Genomic DNA, 27663 nt, shown 5'->3' with positions numbered 1-27663 from the left:
TCCTTTAGTGATGGTTTCTTTTTTAATCTCACAATAACTCTGGATAGGTAGGTAGGTATTTTTATCACTTTCTTTCAAGTTATAAAATTGAGGTACAGAGAGGTCAGAATCTGAGAAAATGAGAGTGGGAGGCAAGGTCTCCTAATTTTCAACCCCAGACTCCTTGTGTTAACATGGAGATGAATCTGGAGGAGTTTCCAATGAGAATGTCATCAATGGTTTCAGGGCAGAACAGTTCTAATGTGTCTGGCTATTGCATCAAACTCTGCATCAAGCACCGAGTTAAGTAATGTGGATTTGGAAATATAGAAAGAAACCCACAGAACTGCAGAACATAAAATGTCAGCACAGAGGAGAAGAAACAAGTCCAGGCTGGCTTCTAGGTTTAAAATCAGAAATGTTTGAACAGCTATCCCATAACTGTGTGACTCTGAATAAAGGATAAAAATGCTCAAATAACTGTAGAAATTTTAGGGGAGAATGTTTGCTTCAGTGCTTGCCATATGCTATGGGTTTGTTTAAAGTTTTACTTCCCAACACTTAGGAAGGCATACTCCTTGTTTTGATCTGTTCACTGCACAATTAGTCTTTAGCATCCAATTTATAGAGATCTTAAATAATGATTTATGAAGTGTAACATCAACAAATGTACAGTGGAGAGAGTGTACATTCACACACAAACTTAGAGTCTAGCGTGCATAGGTATTACATAAACACTATGGATTACAATTTGAAATAAAAATTGAGAGGGAAAATGGAGTGACTTGAATTGTTAACACAAATTAACTGATTGCAAAGTTTTACTTTGTTTTTTTTTTTAATATTGAAAGAGAAGGAAGTCCTAATTTATGTCTTCCCTCCTCCTCTCCTTCTAGAATATTCATGCACAACTACAAACTATGACAGACATTACAGATGATGGTGAGTGAAAGGCAGTTGTTTTCTTTAAATTAAGTTCCCAGTAAGACATTGTCTTGCCCCTCCTCTCATTCACTGTGAGGAATCAGGAAGGGGCCAGCATTGCTTCTTCATGGATCCCCAGTCTTCTGACTGTCCCCCTTTATCCCTTGTTTGACCAGAATAGTATTAATTATTCACCCCTGGGTCTTGCCCTAGCAAAATCTAAATTTGATTTCTCTGGTTAAATTTGTTGACAAAATGCACACCCATGAGCATTCAAATTTTATAAATTGGTGATAAGATTTGAGAAAACCACACACCTTCCCTTAGGGCTTAAATTTAAATTCTGTTTCTATCTAAATTACTAGAAAGTTTTGCATCAAGGATTGTCTGTGAGACATGAGAAAAATCTGCCCTCAAGTAAATCCTGCTTCCTATTTCCTGTTTTCTCTTGTGGGTTAGGAAGCCTCAGGGTAAGATGTACAAGAAGAGTTGTTTTCTGTGTGTGAGTGTGTGTGTGTGTGTGTGTGTGTGTGTGTGTGTGTGTGTGTGTGTGTAGATGTGTGTATGCACATGTGTTCATCTGTGCCTGTGTGTATGCAAGCCTCTGTATGTGTATGCCCATGTTTTTATTTGTATATGTGTGTTTTATGTGTTTATATATATATAAGTTTTATGTGTTTGTCTTTGTGTGTATGTGTGCCTATATTCATGTATGCCTGTGTGTATCCATTTCTGTGTATTCATTTGTGTGTGCTCAAATGTTTGGGTTTTGTGTGCTTAACTTGTTTTTATGTGATTTTCTGTTCATGTATGCTTATGTATATTTGTGTGTATATATGTAGCTATGTGTGTGTGTGTGTGTGTGTGTGTGTGAGAGAGAGAGAGAGANGAGAGAGAGAGAGAGAGAGAGAGAGAGAGAGAGAGAGAGAGAGAGAGAGAGGTGAATATGGGGGGCAGGGTATGCCACAGTATGGATGTGGAGGCCAGTGTCATTTCAATAATGTCTGAATTGTTATGCTATTTTGAAGACCAAAAGAGCCAATTCATTTAAGCATCTAGCATGGTACAAAAAAATCAGATATCAATGACAATTTCACATACACAAGTATGGTGTGAATATATCCACACCAATGCTACTTGAGTAGTGACAAAACCACGCCTTAAAATAAATTATTTGCTTCTAGAAAGGCAATTGGTAAATAATGATGCCAGTATATAAATTTGATGCATTCTGTATTATATGCTTTCCCTTCAATTCAGGTTCTTCACTCAAGCCTGTAACTTGGTCATCACACATTATCAGAAGTATAAATGTACTTTGTCATTTTTTTCCTGACATGAGAATCAATAAAATCTATTATAGGATAGTATTCAAGTACAAGCAGCTTTTAAACGATTGCATAAACGGAAAATAGTCCAATATGAACCACTTCTTGGGAAAAATATGTAACTTATCTGACACAGTATGGCTGAAATAATGAGCTAATTGAAACAGTTCTCTTGTTTTCCTTAGTATGTTATATATAGCTGTATATGATGATCACAGAATTGAGCATGTGGAAGGCAATCACATATTAACTGGATGCTGTTCTCACTGTGGAGAAAAGAACTATTAAATGTCAAGGCACTTACTGCAGCTTGCCGATGAGTGTTGGAAAGTATCCCGTGAATCTTCACTTTGTCTTTTTCCATTTGGTCTATGTTGACCCACAGATCCCGGCTGGCAGAATCCGCTGGACCATATATCCGAGAAATGTAGTAATTGTGATCCGTGTCCTCCTGCATTGGTAGACAAAGAGGAGCATTAACAGCAGGAAAGTTTCTATAATTTTACTTTCTTAAATAATTCTTCTATGACTAAAGGTAGCAGTGACCTTCACACTAGCAAATGACTCAAGTAGATGTAGCACAGTGAGTTAAAATGAAATTATACACGTAACATAAGTCATGCTCTTTAGAAGAAACATTTAAATATACAAGAACATAGAAGCAAATTAAAACGTTGTGCACAATATGTTTTCTTTTTGATCATAATATCAATTATAGAGACATAACTGATAACAAGACAAAAATGCTTGATTTAGAAATATTTAATGAGTATCTGAACTATATAATTATAGTTAGTGACAAAAATTCGTTCATTCTTTAAAAAAAATATATTGGGGCCTCTATTAGTGAATGATCCTAGAAATTCAGATAATTGCTTAATTTGGATTATTAAAATCTACTTCTATTTGAGTTCTTAGTATGGGCCTCACTACAGTGCTCTTCACAGAGACTTTATTTATGTTTCAGGCTCAATGGGGAAAATGGATGTTTTAAAACCATATGGCACTTGGATAATACAGATCACATACATGTAATTAGCCACAAAATTCAATGATGCCTATAAAGGATGTGAGGATGGCTCCTCTATTGTAAGCACTTGACATTCAAATATGATCTGTGATTGGGTGCCAATCAACCAAGTAAAAGCCGGACATGCCACAGTGTATGATTAAAAGTATTTCACTTTTATTGATATGTATTTTTATGTATTTTATATGCATTTTTGTCTGACATGTGGTCAGAAAAGGGCTCTTTGATATCCAGGTATCTAGAGTCAAAGATGGTTGGGGCATATCTGAGTGGAGTGTTAGTAACCCAACTAGGGTTCTCTGGAATAACCACTGAGCCATCTCTCCAGCCCCAAAGAGATGGGCCTGTTTATTCAGCACTATGAGAAAGGGGGTGGGAAAGTGCAAATCACTGGAACTCATTGATCCACTATCCTTCCAACTTGTGAACTCTATACTCAGTGTGTGACTCTAACTCATAATAAGTTGTTAAATTATAGTGAAATTCAGCCAATATCAACCTCTGGCAACTGCAGATATTATACAGACACCCATCCAGTGCTCTCAAATGTACACATACCCTAGAAATATGTACAACTACATACAAACACATACAATTGCAATACTGTTTATCAAGTTGAGGTATCACAAAATAAAAAGATATCTGAGAACATTAAAGTAAATATGAGGGAAAAAAAAGTCTACTGAGAAGATTGTCTAGATTTGAGCAATACAAGTTCAGGAAGTAAATTTTGTCTAACACATTTATTATCAGAGTGTTATGGTCATAAAATTGGAGAATCAAGCCATTTGTTCCAAAGTTGAATCTAATGTAGTCTTCACAGCTCACCAGGTAGATGTGGACAGAAACTGATTATGGAAAGCATAATGTTTATATCTAAGCAGTATTCAAAGAGATTTTGCATTATCCTTAAAAGAAATATTAAAGGTCAACATGGAAATTCTGAGGACAATGAATGTTAATCACAGGTTGAGTTTTTACTTTAATAAAGTTTGTAGTTTAATAAACTCATTTAATAAAGTTCTAATTACATTTGGGGTTCTGGGCAGATTCCTCTGTGTGTCCACATTGGAGAAATGTCTGCAAAGCAAAAAGAAAAGAGGAGACCCAAAGGATGAGGAAAAGATATGCTCTGAAGTTGGGAGTCTAGGTATTCCTGTGAGTATCCTAGTCTTCCAAACACAGCTTAATAGGAAGACTCATGAGGAGCAAAGCATTGTGTCATGTTCCAGTGTCTGTTCCAGCTCCCTCATGCCACCCTCCTACCTGGACTTCTTCATTAGAGCAAGAACCAGTCATTGCTTATGTTGCTCTTTCTACCTGTCACAAAGTGTTGTGGGCATGTGAACATAATTTCCAAGGTGGACCATTGAAAAGGCACTTAGGGGTACAGAGGACATAAGTTTATTCTGCTTGCTGGGAGATTTACATGTGAGAGTTGATATTGCTGCCATTTTGGCAGCATGATCAACCTGCTGAAAATGAAGGTAACACAGAGAGAAGGGAGAAATGGCAATGCATAACGTGCCAAAAAGCATCATCAGTTCAAAACATCAAAGAGTAATAATTTATTTAGTTATAATGAGTATTAGAAAAAGGTGGCTTTGGGGAAAACACCTGATAAGTGTTAGTGTTACAAGTTACTTTTTTTAAAAAAAAGAATTCAGTAGCATTAAAGTCCTCAATACAATCCTTAGGCATATTGTGTATCTGATTCAACCATGTGGTGGAAATAGCACAGAATTATTAGTGAATAAGGTTTCACCAATTAAGAGTAGAGTTTGCTTTAAAGATAGCTAATACCTAATTTCTTTAATTATTAAAACAAATAATTTGTACATATTGTGATAAATAGCATTGTAACAAGAGAAGAAATTATCTGCAAATTATGCACAACTTTGGGATACACACACACACACACACACACACACACACACACACATATATATATATATATATATATATATATATATATATAAAATTGCTGTGACTTTGTAAAACCATTCCTTCAATTTTCAGCGAAGTCAGACTATCTTAAGAACAATATTATCATGTCTGGAAAGCACTGAAGTTAAGCTAAAGACTTGCTACTGACTTCTATAGCTAAGCATGCCAAGTTGTCATGGCAACTTTTGTTCAAAGATGAAAGCAATTTATTGTTTATCTAAGCATGTAGGCACACAAGTTGTTAAATCCCAGGGAGGTGTTTGTTTCAGACATTCAGGAAAGCTATAAAATAGATGTTTCAAAAATTTGACATTTTAGCACCAGTACATTATTCAAACTACATTTTGTCATTTCCTTAGGCATAACGATTCTTAAAGAATTACTAAAGGTCACTCTGGGCACAAAGGGTTTTATTTTCTCTTCTAAATGAAACTATTTCTAACACAAGAGACAATAAAACAGTGTGCTAGTGTGATATGCCTACTTGCCAATTCATTTAGGAAACCAACTGTTACTGAAAGTAGATGGCTCAGTGGGTAACTCTAAATGCTATAAACTCAGTTTGTCAAAAAATGCCTGCAAATGTACAGCTGTAGGAATAGGACATCTTACAAAAACCTCAGAGGACAAGTCATCAGAGCTACAGGGAGGCATCCTGCAAGAACCAGTCTACACCATCTATCCTCAGCAACCTCTTCTGCCAGGGCTGTTGAGACAAATAACCATAGTACAGATGCTTAGACCAAACCATAACATTTGAACTTCAAGTTCATTTCATTGAGAACTACAAAAAACTGAGAACTTATCTTATGGCCATCCATGTGCTAGTAATTTCATACATCTGAATATATTAAACATACTCAAACTTCTCAAGGATAGTCATAAACTTATGACTACCACATAAAGATTAGTCTATAATAAATGGGTTTTTAATGTTCTTTACAGATGTGGAGGTTTATTTCATTCTTGTAAAAATGCTTTGGCAAGGCATAACTATTTATTTAAACATAAAGATATTTGAAATATCAAGTGTGTAAATCAGACATTCCAGACAAAAAGAGAAAGAAGAACATTAATTCTATGTGAACTAAATGAATGTGCTACACTACGAAAGTAAAGGGCACAAAAACAAAACTGAAGAAAGAGCAAAGTGAGAGTGAGGGCTGGAAGATGATGAACTTGTGAAAAATGTGACTGTATTTGTACTCTGCCCACCCAGCCTCCAGAAATACACAACACAAAATAGAAAACACAGCCAGGCAATATGTCTGGGATAGATGCTGTAGTATAAACCTTGTAGACTGTCCCTCAAAATCTATATATTAAAAACTCAGCTCCCAACATCCTTGAATTTTTCTAGAGGGTGTTTACTGGGGTAGTTAAAGTTAAGCAATGTCATCAGAGTGGAACATGGATGAGATTGGGTTAATAGACAAAAAAGGCATGGCTTTTCTCCCTTCTCCTTCTGGACACTCCCTTCCACAGTCTCATCCCTTACTTTTCTCTTCTCCTCTGTTAGATTCCCACCTTCCTCAGAATAGGTTCTCAGACATTTTGCAACAAAATTGTGTCTACTTGAAATTTCCTGTTGATAGTCTCTCCCCCTTTTCATTCCCTTGACACTGGTTTGCTAGGACCTATTAAATATCTCAGGTAAGCCTTAAAAGCATGGCCACCTCCCAAGTGCTAGCATCATGGGAGTGATTCCGTACACTTGGATCAAGAGAAATCCTATCAGTATCCAAAACAGACAAATCAGATAATATACAGTAGTAAGAAAACATTGGATAATCTAACACCTTCATTATATCTCATCTTCAAACAACAATCTATGAAATCTCAGAAAACAAACTCACGACTCAATTTCTCCTCTACCAATTATATTTTTTAAGTAAAAGGGAACATCTTTCTAATTCACAGAGATACAGAGAAAATATGACATCAATGAGAAATTCTTGACCATATAGTACCTACTATACTTGAACTTATAGTATCGGTCATGGAGTTACTAAATTGTCTATCATGTGGATTCCGGTGAACAATTAGCTATGCACTGCCCTGGCTCTGTTAGAAGTGCAGAAGCTATGACAAACATCTATTGTTGAGCACTGACTTCATGTCAAAAATATGTCACAAAAGGTCACATGCAGTTATGACAATTCTAAGTGGGTATATAATTTCTTTGCATTATGAATATATAGCAATAATATTCAAATTATTATGTATTGAATGTGAAATGCCCCTCAGAGGTTTATGTCTTGAATGCTTGCTGTCTAGTTGATACCACTATCTGGGAAGTTTGTGGCAATTTTAGGAGGGAGACCGAAGACGAAAAAAGGAAGTCCCTAGGACAGTCATGTGTCCTGGCTTGTCCATTGCTTCTTGGTCCACTAAGATGTGTCCTGCCTCCTCCACATGACCCTGCCCCATGAACTGAGATGCCCTGCCATGATGTCACTGTCATAAAAGATTAAAGTCCTATAAAAGAGTGACTCCAGAGAAGCCTTTCCTTTTTTAGTTGTTTCTGGAAGTCATTGTGATAACAAAATAATTAATACACTGACATGATTAGCTCATGATTCATAGTAGTTAATTAACAGATGAAACTGAAAGAATAAAAATACCCGAAACAAAAAATTTAATTTTTCAGGTCACCACTGGAGGAAGAAATCTAAAAGTGAATAGTTATAGTTGTGTATATGTCACCAAAGGCCAGCAGAAAAATATTAAACTCATTACTTTCCTCAAATATCACTTTCAAGCAGATCTAAGTTTATGAAATTACATTTATCAAATGTAAAAGTATTTTTTAGTTACTTGCTTCTTAATCCTCACTGATTATATATGATTGCATAACCATGTGTATAGACACATATAAAATTAATATATGGTACATATCTGTGTAGAATATATTAAACTCATACTAACTGGTTAAGTTTTAACTAATAGCAACTAGATGGAATAGCCTTCCCTAATATATTACTTGACATTTTCATAATTAAAACATTACATAAGACTGAGAATTTTGTTGACAGTTATACAAAATACTGAAAAATTCATGATTTCTCAAAGAAAACAGTCTTTGAGAAATGAATGCAATATATTATTAGCAAGTTATTTAATTTAAAAATCTAATCTTTTAAATAAAAATGTCAACATATATAAATAGGTACAAGGCTGTTTACTGTGAAAAGGTAAAGAGCTTTTGAAACTTTTCATCATATTCTTTGAAAACTTCCTAAAGACAAGTCCTTAACATACCAGGTCAGCCAAGCACCATAGAATTACAATTCAAGAACTTGAATCAGTTTGAGGCAAAGATGATATACAGATATAAACTGAATATTTTCTTTTAAGATACTAGCTTCTTTGACTCATAAAGTTCAATATTTTACATTAATGATAGCAAATTAATTTTAGCATTAAGAGAAATGTAAGAAAATGTCCATTTTCACGAAATGTAAAGAGACTGAAATTTTATAATCATTATTGTTATCACCATATCACATTTCTTCCTTTCTATTGATTTATGTAGAAATTACTTTATGTTTCTATGGTAACAAACACTGTTAATGAAAAACATTTTGAAAGCAGATATACAAGTGAATATTTAATAATTATTCAAGGGCAGTCTTAGACTTGAAGTAGTTTGTAAGTCAGCAAGTATTTTATTTTTAGAAGGTACTCATCTTTCTGTTAATATCCAATATAACCTGCTTCATTATTTCTAGGTCATGTTTAAAGGCTCACAGAAAATATCTATAGAGACAGCTACATCTGGCATCTGTAGGCAGGGGCATGGCAGGTAGCTAAGAGAGGAAGTATTAGGTATGTCCAAAACTAGCAGGCTGTTATCTGAACTCTGTTTCTTTTAGACTTGATCACTAATGAGTTATGTCATATTAGCAAAAGTTACTTATTCAGTTATCAATTCATTTCATATTGGTTTAACTTTTCTTGTACACAGAGTTTATCACATAGCCACATTCATCAGGTTGGATTACACAGAACAAAAAGAAATAGCGACAGTGGGTGTGGGGGAATGAGTGGGAGAAAACCCTTGTCCCACCAGAGTTCCAATGCTCTGGGCAGAAGAACTGCCACATGCTTTCTGCGCCCCCCCCCGAGGGGGGGGGGTGTCTGGCTGTGTCAAGCCATGGAATCCAAGCTCTGCTGTGGGTAGGCAAGGGGCAGCCCTAGGTACTGGGTTCTCAGCCTTGGGCATCCCATGCTGGATACCACAGGAAGAGCTGAGAACAGAATGCCCCACCCTCCAGGCAGCTCAGATGGCTCTGTCAGGCCCAGCCCCTGGGCAGAAGGGAAGAGAGGGCAGGGAGAGAGGGAGGCAGTGTGTGGATCCCATGCTGGCAAGAGTCCTTGGTCTGTCCATGGCTGGAGCTCAGGAAGGCCTTCTGGCAGGAGGTTAGATGCAGCTCATTAGGAGAAAGCCTACCCCATCATTTAAGCACCGTGGGCCTTGATGAGCAGAGACAGTCTATGGTTTTAGAGCTTTATTGTAGAAAAAACAGGGGAAAGGAGAGAAGGTAGAAAGAAAGGCTGGCCATAGCCACATGGAGAGAGGGGGGGAAGGGAAAAAGAGAAGGAGGTCTAGAGATGAAAGTAATAAAGGTGAAAGCTTAAAGAGAGTGAGGAGGGGCCAAGCAGCCCCTTTTATAGTGATTTGTTCTATCAGGTAACTGTGGAGAAGAACATACTTGGATATAGTCAGGTAACTGTTGGGATGGGGTCTAGCCAGAATGCCAGAAGCTTGGGACATTGTCTGTGTGACTGATAGTCACACACTTCTCTGCAGGGGGGCTGTGGGAGACTGTAGCAATGTGACAGGAGCCAGGTACCCAGGAGGTGTGACCAAACTCCTGCTGTCCCATGCAGGTGGAAATCTTAGCCCACTTTCTCCAAAACTGATGACATGCTTGGTCACAAACCAAGTCTCAACTGATACAAGCAAATTGAAATAAACCCCTGCATCTTATCAGACCACCATGGATTAAAGCTGGATTTCAAGAACAGAAACAGCAGAAAGCCTAAAACCTCATGGAAATGGAACAACTGAATGACTACTGGATAAAGGCAGAAAGAAAGAAAAACTCTAGAAGACTTTCTAGAGTTCAATGAAAATGAAGGTGCAGCACACACAAACTTATGAAACACAATGAAAGCAGTGCTAAATGGAGTGAAAGGAAAGTGTGTAGTTTGCATTGTCAATGAAATGAGCATGCCAAAGTTAGCATTGCCTCCATTTTGGCCACGAAATAGCCATACTTCTTAATAAGCTGTAGACTTGCCTCACAGTGGCCACAAATCACAGAATTCTTGCACTGGATTTAAGGATCCTTGGGTATGTAATTCATAATTTGTGAAAACCCAATAAATTATGAGTCCCTACATATAAAAGCATTTGTAAACATGCAGTATAATGGTAATTAGTAAAATGTATATTCATTTCTGGGTGTCACTGAATTTCTCTGTAGTTCTTGGTAAAATATAGTTTTATACTCAGCCACAAATCAGCAACAATTGTACCAAAATGATTTTCATAATCTTACAATAAAAGAGACATAGTTGAAAAGAATGAAATTAATGTCTGCTAGATTTTGTACCTATGCTACTATATACTGTTTGAGCTAGCCTGGGATGCCAAAACAAAATGCTTTAGAATGAGAGATTTACACAAGAGAAAATTATTTTCTATTTGTATTTGCAAATTCAAATACAATGTGACTGCTATTTAGATACATTTCTAAAGAAATAATGATTGAAAGTCCATGTTTGTTCCTATGCATATCTTCTTTCCTTCCCTCCCTTTCTATCCCTGCTGTACCCTTCCATCTCAGTAGTCTTTCCCCTTCATGATTCATGTGAAGTTCTGTTGCACCACCCCAGTTCTTAAAACATTCTGCCCTATCTCATGGACCGATTTCCAGTTTCCTGGCTTCTACATATGCCTGTTCCATTTGAATAAGCATATTTAACATTTAGAAGCTAAGATCCACATAGGAGAAGAAAAGAACATGTTATGTTTATCTTTCTTAAGTTTCCTCATTAATATAATATCTTCCAGTCCTATTAATTTTCCTGTTAATTCAGTTTAATTTTTTTCTCTGTGGCTAAAGCCTCCAGGTTGGTTTCCATAGTGAAAGCACAGTTTATACCACAAACAGGAGTGACCCTGTGGGCTCATCAGCATTTGCTATCATGTTTTCTTGGAAACAGCCATTGTGACTGGACTCAGAATATCAAAGTAGCTTTACTTTGTGTTATATTCTGCTATGTAAGGTTGTTCAACAATTTTAAAATATTTATTATCCAATTGGACTTTTATGAGAAGTGTCCATACAGTACAATTCATTTGTCCATGTATGTGTAGGCAGGAGTAGTGTATGAATTTGCAGTTCTTTATATCTTTTAGATGTTAACACTTTAAAGTGTAGCTGGCAAAGATCATCTGCAATTCTGTGAGCTTTCTGTTCCCTCTGTTGAAAGCTCCTTTCTTAGTGCAGAAGCTTTTGAAGTTCATACAACCTAAGTTGTCCACTGTTTGAACTAATTCTAGTGCTGCTTCATTGTATTCAAAGACTTCATACTTATATGTGCATCATGAAGTATGTGACCCATGTTTTCACTTAGTCATTTTGGCATTTTTGGAAATAAGCTAAGATTTTTGGAAATAATTTGAATTGAGTTTCTTTGTTCTGTTCTGTGTTTACATAATGATAGATAAAAAGCAAGTCTCCTTCTTCTGGAGGCAGACAAGGAATTTTGCCACCATGATTTACTGAATGCTTGCCTTTTTTCCTAGTCTATGCCTTTTACTATGTATTCATGGTTGTATAAGTTTTTTGCTGGGTGCTCTGTTATATTGCATGCTCTACTGCTTTTGGACACCTACCATGATTTCTTGTTACTATGGTTCTGAAGCACTGTTTGAGGAAGCATGGCGCCTCTAGCTGTGATCAGTCTTGAAAGACTTTGCTTGCTTTAGTCCTTTATGTTACAATACTAAATTTAGGGTTGATCTATTTCTAGTTTTTACTTTTCACATCACTTGAGGCTTGGAATTCCAAAGAATTCAAAGCTCAGACTAGTTTGGTTTCCTACTAGAGTCCTCTAGCCTGGCTTATAACAGATTACATCCTTGCCCACTAAATGGAGAGAAAGTCAGGTGTTTCCTCCTTCTGCCTTGAAAAAAACACTCATCCTATTTGATGAAAGGAGTAGGGTCAACCACCTCTATGACTTCAATTAACCATAATTGTTCCCTAAATGCTTTGGATCTGAATGTAGTCACATAGGATGCTCGGCCTAGCATATTTGAGGTTCAGGAGAAATATAATTCAATCTGTCTAATATGTATATGGTTTCTCTATTAAATTTGGATTTATAAAAAAGCCTCAGATGAGTCACCTTTGAAAAATCAAGAAAGTTTCTAGGGCTAATAAAAATGCCATTTAAGCTTTCTAATATAGAAGGATCTTCAGAAAAAAAAACAGTTATCTGTCTTGATATAATTATTTCATAAAGGAGGGAATGGGAAAAGAAGGAAAGTGAAGTAAATATCATTTGTAATTTTAAAAGAATTATGGAGAAATGTACTGAAAAGTCATCACTAAAGTTATAACCCAGTTAAGACTTTCATATAAGCAACATCTGTGGAAAAGTTGAATGGTTTCTTCCAACTGGTCAGAACTTGGCCAACATTCTAAGGTAACTGTTACAATTCCTAAACTTTCCAGTCTGACATGCAAATTTCAGATACATTAATGTACTTCTAATTGGTCACATTTTCCCTTGTGCTGTTATGCATTTAATGCCAGAGAACACTGCTTCTCTTCTCCTTTTGTTCTCCATTCCCTAAAGCAGCTATGCTTTCTAAAGCTTAACCCCCTAGGTTCATGCAGTGGCTGACCAAGAGTGGGACTGAGTAAGGAATTTTTATATTACTCTCCATCTTTAGATTCAGAACTGAATCTTTCCTTCCTTTCTATTGCACATCATTTTTCCATTAGCTTTCTGAACCACAATTTCTCATTGTTGTGAAATAGAAATGAGTTTAAAAACAATCAAAGCTGCAGTGCTTGGTTGAGGCTATTTAACATGAACATGAGAAGACAGGCTGGAATCTGGGAGCTCTTATATACTACCCTTGTTAAACCAGGTACTCTTATATGCTACCAGTGTTAAACAGCAAAGAGCAAATGAAAACTCAAGAGTCTACATTAGTTTTCACTAACATTTACTGAAGAATATATTCTCAACTCTTAGGTCTGAAAGCATGCTGAACAGAGAAACAGGTACTCATCTCTGTCATCCTCCATGAAGGGTTCTTGCTGGTTATTCCATTTTTGAGCCTTTGTTTAAAAACTAAGAAAGCAGGCAAATCACAGATTTACGACAACTGATCAGTAAAAGTGGCCAAAGCTTATGAGCCACTGATTCTCCAAACCTCTGGCTTGACATGTAATATGCGTTACGTGTTTAGCAGTTGTAATTATTTCATGAGTTAGCTCCTTATTTTTGAAGGGAAGAAGCTGAAGTTGAGACACACGCAGTAGCTCTACCAATGCAGTGCAGCATCTTTACAGGGACACGAGTGTTTCTGGGCCACTCTCAAGTCTTATGTTCTTTTCATTATTACAAGACCTTTTAGATATCAAGAACATTTCACTACTCCAAAAATACTTTGCATTTGTTACAATGGCTACTAGGAGCCTCGTCATCAGCTCTGTTTACCTTTCTACTAATGCATTTCACTCCAGCCTCTACAAGTATACTAATGCCTTACCAAAGGAAACCCTTTAAAACACAAAGCTAATTACATCACTCCTCTTTTCTATTGTGGGTTTTCCATCTCACATGGAATAAAATCCAACTTCTTCTCACCAATGAGGCTGAATAGACATCACTTCTATGCTACCCTCCTCAGCACATTATGCACTGCCGAAAACTTCCTTTGGGATGCTACTGTTCAAGGTACTGGATGCAGAGGGATGATGATGCCCTTTCCTCGTCCTTCATTTCTTCCTTTATATGTGTGTCTGTTCTCTCTCTCTCTCTCTCTCTCTCTCTCTCTCTCTCTCTCTCTCTCTCTCTCTCTCTCTCTCTCTCTCTCAGCCCAGATCTCCACTTCTGCCTCCCTAAAGCAGGAATTAAGGCATATGCCACATTTATTCTCTATTATTTAATCTCCTTTGGTTCTCTAATCTCCTTAGAAAACATTATTGCAATACCTTTATTTTTATACTTATCTAGTACTTACTTTCAAATCTTCATATCTCTCTCTCAACTCTATGCCCTCAGCTTTATTATACTGAGCAAAACTTTATAAAGATTGCGACAAATACATTTATCAACAATTTTGTTAGATAGCCTTAGTGTTTCTATGCTCTAAGTCCCCTAGGCCACCTGATTTGTCTGCTCTAGAATAACAGATATCCCTCATATCTGGTGAATTAAGATAGAGCTCCATTACTCAGGGCTTTTCCACTATGGAGTAGGCTGAGCCCAGTGAGTCACCGGGATGGATTCAGCAGAACCTCATTCATGTTCACAATGGGTTTAATCTAGCACACCATTGCTCTATAGCCAGACAGGGCATAGGATGAGGTTTGTGGGTTTCAGGTGGCTTTGGTCTCTTACTAGGTCTCTGTCTACATTGGTGATCTCTCTTATAAGTAGACTAAACTGGTTTATTCACAGAGTTACAGAATAACCCAAGAGACTAGACTAATAATCTAAAAGCCTTTTGCATTGCTAGAAAGACCTGCATTATTTATTTTGACATCACATTATTCTAGCTTGACTGTTTTCTTGGTTGGGTCACTGGATTTGACATAGGAGGGGCTTCAAGAATTTGTGGTTATTTTGCCATATTATTCATTGCCCTGATCCTGAACAGTCTGGGGAGTTGTAAATATAAAACCACTTAGCCACCTGGTTGAAGCTGCATTTTTACATTTAAGTAAGGCTATTCTCTTAATATGCAGGGTAAAATCAATAGGTTTTAGATAATCTGTAAAAGTGCTTTCCTTTGTCACAGAGGCAGTTTCAGCATCGTAAATCTTTATGCTGATTTCTAAGTCAAAGCTAAAAGGCCAAGGTCAAGTGATCAATTGATCTAAAATCACATCCCAGGGAAAGGAAAAGCTTTTTGGGAACTCAATTCACTGCAGGTAGCTAATGCAGAGGTTAAATAAGACCAAGCACAAGGGTAGAAGTTTTGCTCACTATATGAATCGTTAACAGGAATCAAAGGGAGCAAGAAGCAAACCCACCATCTATTGGTCATTTTGTCTTAAAATTACCAGTGCTAAAATCAAATGCATATTTTTATAATATTGTGCTTGCTGACTGTGCAGAAAGACTTGCAAGTCTATAAAGCTGACATTTACATCTTGCAATAAAATTACAAGATAGCTAGAAGAGATTTTTCATTTCAGTGCAGCCCAGGAGGCTCATTTTACTTTCTGACTCTGACTTGCAAAGCCACATAAAGGAAATATCAATGTTCATAGCCTCTTGCTCTTAACTAGTGGGAAGACCTCCTTGAAAAGTGCATGCAGGTAAATATTCAAATTAAGGTTGTCTGAGGGAGACTTGTAAAATGACCTGTTTACTTACAAGCATTTCTTAGAAGTGTCAGTCATTTAAATGAATAAGTATTTTTGATGTACTGAATATGTGCATGTGAGAGGTCTTCAGCCAGGTACCATGAAAAATATTGCTTATGATATATATCTCCTGCTTTTCCAAACTCGCTGAGAGTATACGATAACATATGCTCCCAAATATATCTCATCCTAGCCAGCATAAGCAATATTGTAACGACAAACTAAATAGTGTAACCCAAGGAGAAGACAGTCTTATTTTTGCTTTAGTGAGTAGATAAACAAGATTCAAGGGAACTATGAAATTTATTCTTGGTCTTAAGAGATGGAAATGGAATTAGAAATTGTCATCCTTAGCACTGGTCTGAATATAGGTGAATCTAGAGAGACAAAATGGGTTTTTCTGGGAACTAGATAGAACAATGTATGCATAGAGGGCAGCAATGTGATTTGGGGATGGCTAGATGTGTAGAAATTATTCTGCAACATGCCTTGAGTGTCATTTCTGAAAGTCTGAGAAAGCTAGAGCAAGAGCAAGAGGGTGAGAAAGTCAAATGGGAGCAGTGGATGAAGGAAGGAAGGAGGGGAAAGCTCTTACCTTTTAGGGGATAATATAGGACATAGGATAAATCAGCAAACAAGAAAAATAGAATCACCCATTGGTTTGGAAGTCATTTCGATAGGTCAAGAATAGAGCCAAAAATAGCTCAAACTAAGCTGCTTAAAAGGAAGGAAAAGAGACCATTGTGGGAAAGGCTGTGAAGAATTCCAAAGATTTTACAGTGCTTGAGAGGAGAGAAGCATTCCAAACTGACCCTGAACTCTTTGTCTTTAGTCTATAAACTAGGACAATCCAGAAAGCAATAATGAATAACTAATGCCAGTGAACATACCGAAGAAGAGCAGACCTCCATATCATACTAAATGCTAGAAAACAATTCCAAGCATTGGAAATGTAACTGAGGAAAATACGTAATAAAAAAATATTAAAAATTAAAAAAAAAAAGAAAACAATTCCAAGGTACTAAATACCATTGTAGCCTAAGCCCAGTCAAACAGTGGACACACAGAAAAGAGCTTAAAGGCACCCTGGCTCGATGAAGAAGCTCTTTCTGCTCCCTCATCAAACAACACCTGCATTGCTACCTTTCTCTCACTGCATACTTGAACAGGGGTTTCAGGTAAGACAATGCCAAGACCTAGTAAATGCCTTTGAACTACAGCCAAGGTTTACAAAGTTTTCCACACACTACCAACACCTAAAGACCTTTTAATAATTCCAAAATTCATGCCATTACACCAGGTGTACTATATAATCTGGGAAATGGCACACTGTTGTGATCTAACATGGAGACATGTCTTGGAATCTCTGAGCAAAACCAAAAACAAATACCATCAGTTAACTCAATGTAGAGCAGATCACGCCTCCACTTACACTTTTAACATTCCAGACATATTTTCAGCTTATTTTTATAGAATAATCAAATTTGTAGATTTTTTTTACTAGTGCTTGGGGATTTTTCAAACTACAGACAGCAAGATTTTTCCCCCTAGAATTCCGTAGAAGTCACAAATAATCATCGGAAACAGTGAACCTCCCATGTTGATATCACCTTCACAAATGTTGGTTGTGAACAGATTTGTCTAGAACATTTGCTGAACATTTAACAAGTTATATCTATAAATCTCTTAAACAAATAAATGTAAGACAATTCTGTCAATTCTGCTATGTATATTTAATGTAACATCTGAATCTGTGTTTTACCAGCTTTGAAACAAAATTTAAAAGAAACCCTCTTTAACCACTGAGTGATGGGTTCCATTGTTTTGAGCTATTTATACACAAATAAGATTCCCATCCAAATATGATGTCTTAGTCTGCCATTCTTTTCTTTTTAGTCTGCCATTCTTGCTAGAATTATAGAAAAGCAAAAATCTGTTGGTTTATAAGCAAAATATATTCATTTTCTCATCGTCTGGAATCTGGGAAGTTGATGGATAACACACAAGAGTTTGCTAAAAATCTTGCTATATTTTTATGTAGCAAAGGGAAGATGGGCATGGAAGTAAAATTCCCTCTGGAAAATATTTCCCTACCATTATCCATCCAATAATAAGTGTGGGACATTTGTATCCTCAACACTTCCCATATACCCTTGATCTTAGAATTATTGCACTGGGGAAAAAGTTCCTAACATGAGGTGGTAGACACATCTGACACCATAGCAGAGAATCCCAAGACTTGTACACCTATGCATGACAAAATCTAAATGTTGAAATAACTATGACTGTCTCAAATGTATTATTAATAAATAGCACTCAGCAGAAAAGAAGCCATGTGAAGAGTTCAGAATCTATACTTCTCTTGAGACCTGTGCTGATATAAAGATCTTGGTCACTGATGACATCAAGACTTGTTTAGAAGTCCCTAGGCTTGTCTGGCAGTTGTCATTAACATCCATTCCAAAGTTTTGCTCTAGGTCTAGAATTTTTAGATATTTTCTCAGTGATGGCATTTTTGGGGCAATTCTAAAACATAAAATGGAACCATTTTTATGAAAGTATACCACTTCCTTCTCAGAAACAAATACGCAACCAAAACACACTATTCAGTATTATATTGGAATTTTAGAGACTCTCATATGTGAATGTAGAAGACAGTATTGTTCCTGCATATTTGGGACTCAATTATGTTCTTAGTAAAGTGCATTTATCTTGGCTTTAAGGAACAGCAAATATTTATGCAAGAAATTTTTATTTAAAGAAAGATATGTAGGCAGGGCATGGTGATACATGTCTGTAGGCCCAGCATTTAGGAAGAAAAAGGATTAAAGGCCATTTAACTATTACATAGGGAGATCAAGGCCTGACAATGCTACATGTTACCAGACTCAAAAACAAAGAAAATAAAATCATACATACATGCGTATATACCTGCATACATGCATGCACCCACTCACATGTGCATCCACACACAGACACATGCATGTATACACATGCATGCACATATGTATACATAACCACTATTACCAGAAAACCACTGGAGGCTTACATTAACATTGCTTGTAATTGTCTAAGAGCTATAGAATGATATTGCATTTTATAACCACTCAAGGTCACTTAAGTTGTATATGCATATCAAATAAAATGTTCTAAAATAAAAATTTAAAAAACAGAATAGGAACTCTTAATGGAGTGCCCTTACAGTGTAATTTGGAATCTACATAAAACCTTGTGAGGTGAACACAAAAACTTAGAGACAACCTACTATTGTCACTTTTCTAAGGAGGCAATTAACCCTGCCAAGAGAGGGAGAACTCAGCAGCCCAAGGGATGAGCGTTTAATTGGCTATCCAATTTCAAGTGCTGAGACCTAAAAACACATGTGTAAAAGCAGCATTAAACAAATGTAATAGGTTTCATTTGTGTGTGTGTGTGTGTGTGTGTGTGTGTGTGTGTGTGTGTGTGTGTAATAACAATAATTAAAGAGACAGAGCCCATAAGTTTGGGAGGGAACACTGGAATACGAGGGTACTGGAGGGGTGAGAGGGCATGGGGAGAAATGTTATTGTACCTAGTTAATACAAAATAAATTTAAATAAACTTTGTTTAAAATCCAACAATTGCTGTTTGCTTATGTATTTTCTCCTAAGCAGATAAGTATTAGTTCCCTCTCATTAATATACAGTGTAAATAAAAGTTGCTTAGAACTGTTCCCCACTAATACACTAAAATTGGCAATAGGTAGCAAAATTTTTAAATATTGCTTCACTAAGCAATATTTAGAGACATCAATAAGAGCCTAGAAAAATGTGATTACAGTTACACCAAAATTATGAGTGGGTTTTATTCTCGAAGGGTTATTACCGAAAATTTCGGAGAGGAAGGATGGAGCATTCATGGATATGAATGAACAGAAGAAAATGCTCAAACAGAGGACAAAGAAGTAACAAACATTCCTCACAGCCAAGGGAGGAAGGAAACACCTGGACAAACAACACAGAAACGCTATGATACAACTGTAGGCAAATGCATAGGTGAAGCCGGAGTTTGTACTGGTTATTATGACCTGATGGTTTTGTAATCAGTCCAAGGTATTGGACATAGTTTCTTAAATCCAGCTCATATTTTGTTGCATTGTATAGGTGAGATTTTGTATAACTGCAAATGACCTAAAGATTTCACAGCAAGAATTGTGCCAAATATAGTTTGCTAAAAACATGCAAAAATAACAGGGATGGATTTTGCAGCCAAGAAGTAAAAGAATAACTGATTACTTTATATGCTACTGATTACTTTGTAATTCCTCTAGAATATCTCATTAAGAGTTGAAATTACCAGTTGGAACATCTTCTGGGTGTATGCCCAGGAGTGGCATTGTTGGATATTCCAGTAGTACCATGTCAAATTTTCTGAGGAAACGGCAGACTGATTTCCAGAGTGGTTGTACAAGCTTGCAATCCCACCAGCAATGGAGAAGTGTTTCTCTTTCTCCACATCCTTACCAGCATCTGCTGTCACCTGAATTTTTGATCTTAGCCATTCTGACTGGTATGAGGTGGAATCTCAGGGTTGTTTTGATTTGCATTTCCCTGATGTTTAAGGATGTTGAACATTTTTTTTCAAGTGCTTCTCAGCCATTCGGTATTCCTCAATTGAGAATTCTTTGTTTAGTTCTGTACCCCGTTTTTTAATAGGATTATTTGGTTTTCTGTAATCTAATTTCTTGAGTTCTTTATATATATTGGATATTAGTCCCCTGTGGGATTTAGGATTGGTAAAGATCTTTTGCATATACCAACAAGATTTTGCTGGCAGGACCCTGATATAGTTGTCTCCTGTGAGGCTATGCCAGTGCCTAGCAAATACAGAAGTAGATGCTCACAGTCATCTATTGGATGGAACACAGGGTCCCCAATGTACCCAAGGAGCTGAAAGGGTCTGCAGCCCTATTGGAGGAACAACAATATGAACTAACCAGTACCCCCAGAGCTCATGTCTCCAACTCCATATGTAGCAAAGGATGACCTAGTCGGCCATCTATGGGAAGAGAGGCCCTTGGTCTTATGAAGATTCTATGTTCCAGTATATGGGAATGCCAAGGCCAGGAAGTGGGAGTGGGTGGGTTGGGGAGGAAGGGAAGGTATAGGGGATTTTCGGAGAGGAAACTAGAAAAGGAGATAGTATTTGAAATGTAAATGAAGAAAACATCTAACAAAAAAAATGGAGTAAAAGATAAATAAAAATAGTATTTTTTCCTTGAAAAAAAAAGTTGAAATTACTTGCAGGTAAACATTTAAAAACATTCTTTTGGGACTGGCTACTTAGAAGAAACTTCATTTGTCTGGATATCAACTCAGTCAGGTTTGTACTTCTCCAGCATCATATCAAAGATTGGGTGGTGTATACTGAATAGAAATTTATTCATTCATATTTCTGTAGGTTGCTGAGTCCAACAGTGAAGGACAGCATTTGGCTGGGGACTTCTTGACAGAAGTGTGTGTAAAGGGAAAGCAAGAGTCAAGGGAAAGAAAGTGGTTGGGGCCAAGTTTATCCTTTGGTAAGCAACTCACTCCTATGAAAAGAGTTGTATAAGAGCCATGCTTGTAAAAGCCCATGTGTTTCCCAACCTCCCAACCTGTTAAATTGAGAATTGAGTTTCCATCTTAAAAGTTAGCCCATACTTATCCAAGTGAATTGTTTGAATGTTACATGCCCTGAATCTTAGTTTCTCCTCCAGTTACAATAATAACACTCCTTATCAAAAGCAACCTAAGAGAGAAAGAGTTTGTTTTAGCTCACAGTTCAAGGTTCAGTTTATCAATAGTGGGGGAAGTCAAAGCAGCAGGAGGTTCAGACTAGTAGCTAGAGTGTCCCACAGTCAGAAGAAGGCAATGAATGGGAGAGATAACCAAGCTCACTCTCTCCATTTTGTATCTTCCATGATTGACTGCTTCAGGGAATCCCTCAATTCAGCTGCTCTTCCCATACCAAGTGATGCTCATCAAGCTTGCCCAGAAGACCCCATGTCAGGTGATCCCATATCCTGTCAAGTTGACAATTAACACTTTCCACCACAGCTCTTAACAGACCCTCTTCTATGTGGCAAGGGGACTAAAAACTTTTGAGTGCTTTGGCCCTATTTGGTGGCCCTATTTGGGAGGATTCTTTGGTGTGTGGCCTGGTGGCAGAAGTAGACTTCAGGAGAAAGACTTTGAAGGTTCTATGTGCTTTAGGTAACACTTAAGCTCTCATTTCCAATGTGTGACAATCTGAGTGTTCCCCATCATATTCTGTGTCATCATGAACTCTACCACATTGCCTCAGGCCCCATGAACTTCACATTATGTCCCTGTCAACTTAAGGTGAACCAAGCTGTTCCCATGGTGGACTAAAATTTCCCTGAAAGTGTGATTCCAGATAAACCTTTCCTCATGTACTATACACATGCAGGTTATTTGGTCATGGAGAAGAGAAAGGTAACTAATACAGACAACATTAATGAAGCCATAACAGAGCCCAGATCCACAGTAAAGAATTCATAAATCCATAATTCTAATAGAGTAAAGGGACATTCATGGGGTTACACAGCTATTGTCTTCACTTGATTTTAAATAGTTTTAAATATGTATATTGTATATAACAAATGTTTTTATGCAATTAATTTCTTTTTTAATTTTTAATATTTTTTTATTACGTATTTTCCCCAATTACATTTCCAATGCTATCCCAAAAGTCCCCCATACCCCCACACACACTTCCCTACCCACCCATTCCCATTCTTTTGGCCCTGGCATTCCCCTGTATTGGGGCACATAAAGTTTGCAAGTCCAATGAGCCTCTCTTTCCAGTGATGGCCGACTAGGCCATCTTTCGATACATATGCAGCTAGAGACAAGAGCTCCGGGGTACTGGTTAGTTCATCATGTTGTTCCCCCTATAGGGTTGCAGATCCCTTTAACTCCTTGGGTACTTTCTCTAGCTTCTCCATTGGGAGCCCTGTGATACATCCAATAGCTGACTGTGAGCATCCACTTCTGTGTTTGCTAGGCCCCGGCATTGTCTCACAAGAGACAGCTATATCTGGGTCCTTTCAGCAAAATCTTGCTAGTGTATGCAATGGTGTCAGCGTTTGGAAGCTGATTATGGGATGGATCCCTGGATATAGCAGTCTCTAGATGGTCCATCCTTTCATCACAGCTCCAAACATTGTGTCTGTAACTCCTTCCATGGGTGTTTTATTCTCAATTCTAAGAAGAGGCATAGTGTCCACACTTTGGTCTTCATTCTTCTTGAGTTTCATGCATTTAGCAAATTGTATCTTATATCTTGGGTATCCTAAGTTTTGGGCTAATATCCACTTATCAGTGAATACATATTGTGTGAGTTCCTTTGTAATTGTGTTACCTCACTCAAGATGATGCCCTCCAGGTCCATCCATTTGGCTAGGAATTTCATAAATTCATTCTTTTTAATAGCTGAGTAGTACTCCATTGTGTAAATGTACCATAATTTCTGTATCCATTCCTCTGTTGAGGGGCATCTGGGTTCTTTCCAGCTTCTGGCTATTATAAATAAGGCTGCTATGAACATAGTGGAGCATGTGTCCTTCTTACCGGTTGGGACATCTTCTGGATAAAGGGAAATATTAAAATTATTATTTTATTCTAGGTTTGTTTTATCATGGCTCCAGAGGCTACTGCCATAAAGGTAGACTAGAGAATCTGTAATAAAAAAATCACTGTTAATGAAATTATTCAATAAGTTAGAAATTTCTTCATACTCTGTGAATTATATTTTATTCACAACTATAGTAATTCAATGTTTACACCTACAGAAGTCATCATCTCACCTCTAATTATAATAATAACGAATCTATATAATTGTGTTCATGTCAATGTAGTACTATTATGTGTAACCCCATCACAGATCCCCAATATCAGGTCACCTGATATCAGCCTATAGCTCCAAATTGTGAAAAGTTATAAACTTACAGACACTTTCTTATATTGCCCGAAAGATGATTGACACATAGGTGGTTCAGATTTCTTCTTTTTTGTCTAATGATCCCAAGCACCGATATCATTTTGATTACCCAACTGGTTGACAGGCTTGGTACAGGCATAAGTATACACAAAGAAGTTGTCAAAGTGTGTGTCTCTGGAGAAAAGAGATAGAAATGTTCATATAGCTCTCGTGCCGTCTTTATTCTAGGATGTGTCTACTGACTGTCTGTGGGGATTTAGTTATCCATAGTAAAAACAATGGCCAGGGAATTTCCAACATGTAAATCCCTATCCCCGACTTTCAGTGACCTCTGAACTCAGCCTTCTCCATTTAGAAGAATCTTCTAACATACACCTTAGCTCCAACCACTATGATATATATATATCAACACATATCTTTATATTCATAACTATGTATTAATTTTCATATTATTGTTATATTCCACTAGGTCATTAGTTAAATTAGTAAATGCAAAATAGATAGAGGAAATCAAGGGTCTTACTATGCTATCTTTTAAAAATGCCCCATGACCTCTGTTTTCTAAGGATTAATTTAGATGTTTGATTTTATATATAATGGGAGCATAGTGTGTGCACACTCCAGTGTAGGTGCCTGTGGAGACCATAGAGAGAATGGATCCTCATAAGCTGTAGTTACCCTTCCCTACCCATCCATCTCTCCATACCCACTCTGACTTAATACATGTAAGTTAATAAGTAGGACTATGCAAAAATATCATAATAATAAGCCAAGGAATAATAGCCAATCCATTGCTAGGTGCATAAGAAGCTGACAGTGAGTTATTGCTGAATTCAGTTTTCACAAGATATTCGAAATAACGTATGACCCAAGGCAAAGCTCAAAAGAGACAAGGTGTCTTGGTTAAGCCACATGAGCGAAGAATGGAATTGAAGAAGAGAGGTGTTGCTAAAATGTGCCGAGGTCAGAATGGCAATTAAGGACAAAAGTTCTGGGCAAGCAAGCTTCTCTAACAATGATAAAATATCTTAGTGAATACTGACTGTGATTTCTCTCATACAAAGATGAAATTTTTTGAGCAAATACAATTGGGCATGTTACAAATGTATCAAATCTGAAGATGAAAAGGGATCTGATAGCCTCTATCATTAACAGGCTCAATTCATATTCAGGTTAACAATGGTTTGAAAAACTCATGAATCTAATTGATGACTCCTATTAACAAAAAAACAAAAACCTAAAGCGCCCCCCCCAAATATTAACTAATATATTTCCATGGTCTTACCTTTTTCTTGGTTCATCTCTGGTTTGTTCTCATTCATTTGGGTGTGACTTCCTAGGATAGTGTTTACCTTGTCCCATACCTCACTCTACGTAGGCTATTTGGAGTTCAAAAGATAGCACAGCCAAGGATATACATCTTCTTGCTGGGACTTAATATATATTGAAGTACATATGCGTGCATATCATTATAACTGATTCTGCTCACACATGCACACTGTGGTAAGGTTGTGAATGACTCGGGTATCTAACTCAGTACCCATTAAACTAGAGCCTAGAAATTTCAAACCAATAAGAAGATCAATGTTTGTTGAAACTTGAAGATTTCCCCAGCACGATAACAGCAGTGATTTCACCGAAGAGAAAAAGAGTGCAACAGTCTGACATATTAACTGTTGTTTTTCTTTCTAGAGATAACTATTGTGGACTAGTAAGGAAGTAGGCATTGAGAAAATTGGTATGAAGGTCAACAGAATCAGCTCTTTCATTTTCGGGAGCCATATGAACAACCATGCTGCCATGTGATTGAAAAGTAATACTCTTTATCAAGAATAACCTCACTCTAGAACTAAGAAGGGCAAGGCAGGAGGATCAGGATTTCAGCGTCACCCTAAGTTGCCTAGCAGGGTTGAAATCATCTTGCATACTTCTTCTCATGACTGAATTGAGATCAGCAGACAAATATTCAAATGTTATGATGTACCAAGGACGATTTTTTTTGGAAAAATATAATATGGCTGCAAAGTGCCTGAGCTTGTATGAACCACTATAATTATATACAGATCATTGGATGCCTATGCAAGAGTCATCATATTTCCCTAAATTGCAGTGGCTGGGTAGAATTCTAGTATCTATTAGCTTCTGAGAAGGCTATCTTCCTGGTTTTCAGACATCTAACTTCTAGTCATGTCTTCATATGGACTTTCTCATCTCAACACATATGCATAAAGAGAGAGAGAGAGAGAGACTGAAAATATCTCCTCATTTCTAAAAGTCCACACAGCCTACTAGATTTAATTTAACTTCATTATTTCCTAAAAACTTTAATTTAACATATAGTGAAATTGGTGATTAGGGATTCATCTTATGAACTTGTGGAGAGTTGATTTTAGAATACACATTCAGTTGTCGGGGGACAATAGAAAGTATTACATGGGGGTGTCTTGTAAAAGGCTGGCTGGAAACAGGAGCCAGAAGCAGGTTTGCAACCAACTTGAGATCTGGCAGGATAACATTAAGTCCTAGTGACTTACTTCCACATCAAAAATAGGAGCTTAATCAAGTGTGGTAAGGCATGCTTACCCTCTCAGTACTTTGAAGACAAGGGGAGTCCAAGATCAGCCTTGGGTATAAAGTTGAAACCCCCGTTTCAAAAACAAAAAGGGCTCTAAGTAAGCTATCATTTATAGTGGCATAAGCTACCTCAAAGGGGATGGGAAATTAAAATTGTTTTAACACATTTGCTCCACCACCATCAGTGATGTGATTGAGTTCCATTTGCTTTTTCCTTCAAATTTGTATATAAACTAGAAATGCTGGGAACTACTTTACATGCACTTATATCATTCTCTACATGGTATTCATATAATTTAATAAGTTCGTTTAGTTTTAGTTACCAAATCATAGTGCTTTTGTATTGACTCATTAGGGAGAATTCTAAAATTGGTCTAAAAAGAAAAGAAACAAAACAAAAACAACACCCTGTGTGTCTGTGGGGTCATTTTAAGAGATGGAGAACAGTGATGGAGTACACACATTGAATATGAATGACACCTGGTGGACTGAGGGCCTGGATGTTCAACTAAAGTGCTGAGGAAGGCTCCATTCAAGACCATTCTTTCCACCTGGGTTCATCCCAAGTGCCCTTCTCTACTGACATCAGATGCTAATAGAGTGGATAAATATCAGCCATCTCTGGGGAACCTGCAGGCCTTCAGTAAGGGGTGGGTATTACTGCATGTCCTGCTTCTTGGATTGAGCAGCTAGCTGCTTCTCTGGCTTTTAAACGTGATGAAAGTCATTGTTGGACTGTCCAGATCTATCATGTAAGTCAGTTTCATAAATTACCACCATCTGTTCTTCTAAAGAAAACAATGTAATACAGTAAAAATATCCATAGGCTGGTTCTGCACTATTAAAACTGTATTTTGCCAATGCTTCCAATACATACACATGCATGCACATACATGTACATAATTGGATAGTTTGGGAAGAGGCAGAATTTCAGTCAAGATAAGCACATTTGAAACATGTCAATCATTTAGGACTTGCAAGCCATACATAGAGTGTAGAATTCTGTTACCAGGATATCTGTGTGACAAGAAAATGAGTAATCAATCCAAAACTGATTTTAACCAGCCATTTTTAACATAACAGTTCTATTTATTCTCTGAATAAATTCACATCATAGAATACATTTTGACCATGATTAACCCAACTCATCCTAGTTCCAGAATCACCTCTAGCTTTCTACCTACCCAACATTCTACCTACCCTTTCTCTGTTTCTCTCTGTTTCTCTCTTGCTTCTCTCTCTCTCTCTCTCTCTCTCTCTCTCTCTCTCT

At 37.0% G+C, this 27663-nt stretch overlaps 1 protein-coding gene across 4 annotated transcripts in view; it reads right to left on the bottom strand.

Moving 5' to 3' along the window:
* Plxdc2 (plexin domain containing 2) overlaps positions 1-27663 on the bottom strand; it is a 375390-nt gene that overhangs the window by 194351 nt on the left and 153376 nt on the right. For all 4 annotated transcript variants that reach the window (XM_029470939.1, XM_029470933.1, XM_021154114.1 and 1 more), the window contains one exon: positions 2536-2682. In XM_029470939.1, coding sequence (XP_029326799.1) covers positions 2536-2682 — 147 coding nt within the window. The remainder of the gene's footprint in view (positions 1-2535; positions 2683-27663) is intronic.

This window comes from Mus caroli, chromosome 2 (genome assembly GCF_900094665.2).
Source record: "Mus caroli chromosome 2, CAROLI_EIJ_v1.1, whole genome shotgun sequence".
Taxonomy (NCBI): domain Eukaryota; kingdom Metazoa; phylum Chordata; class Mammalia; order Rodentia; family Muridae; genus Mus; species Mus caroli.
This window is presented reverse-complemented; position numbering and strand designations above follow the sequence as displayed.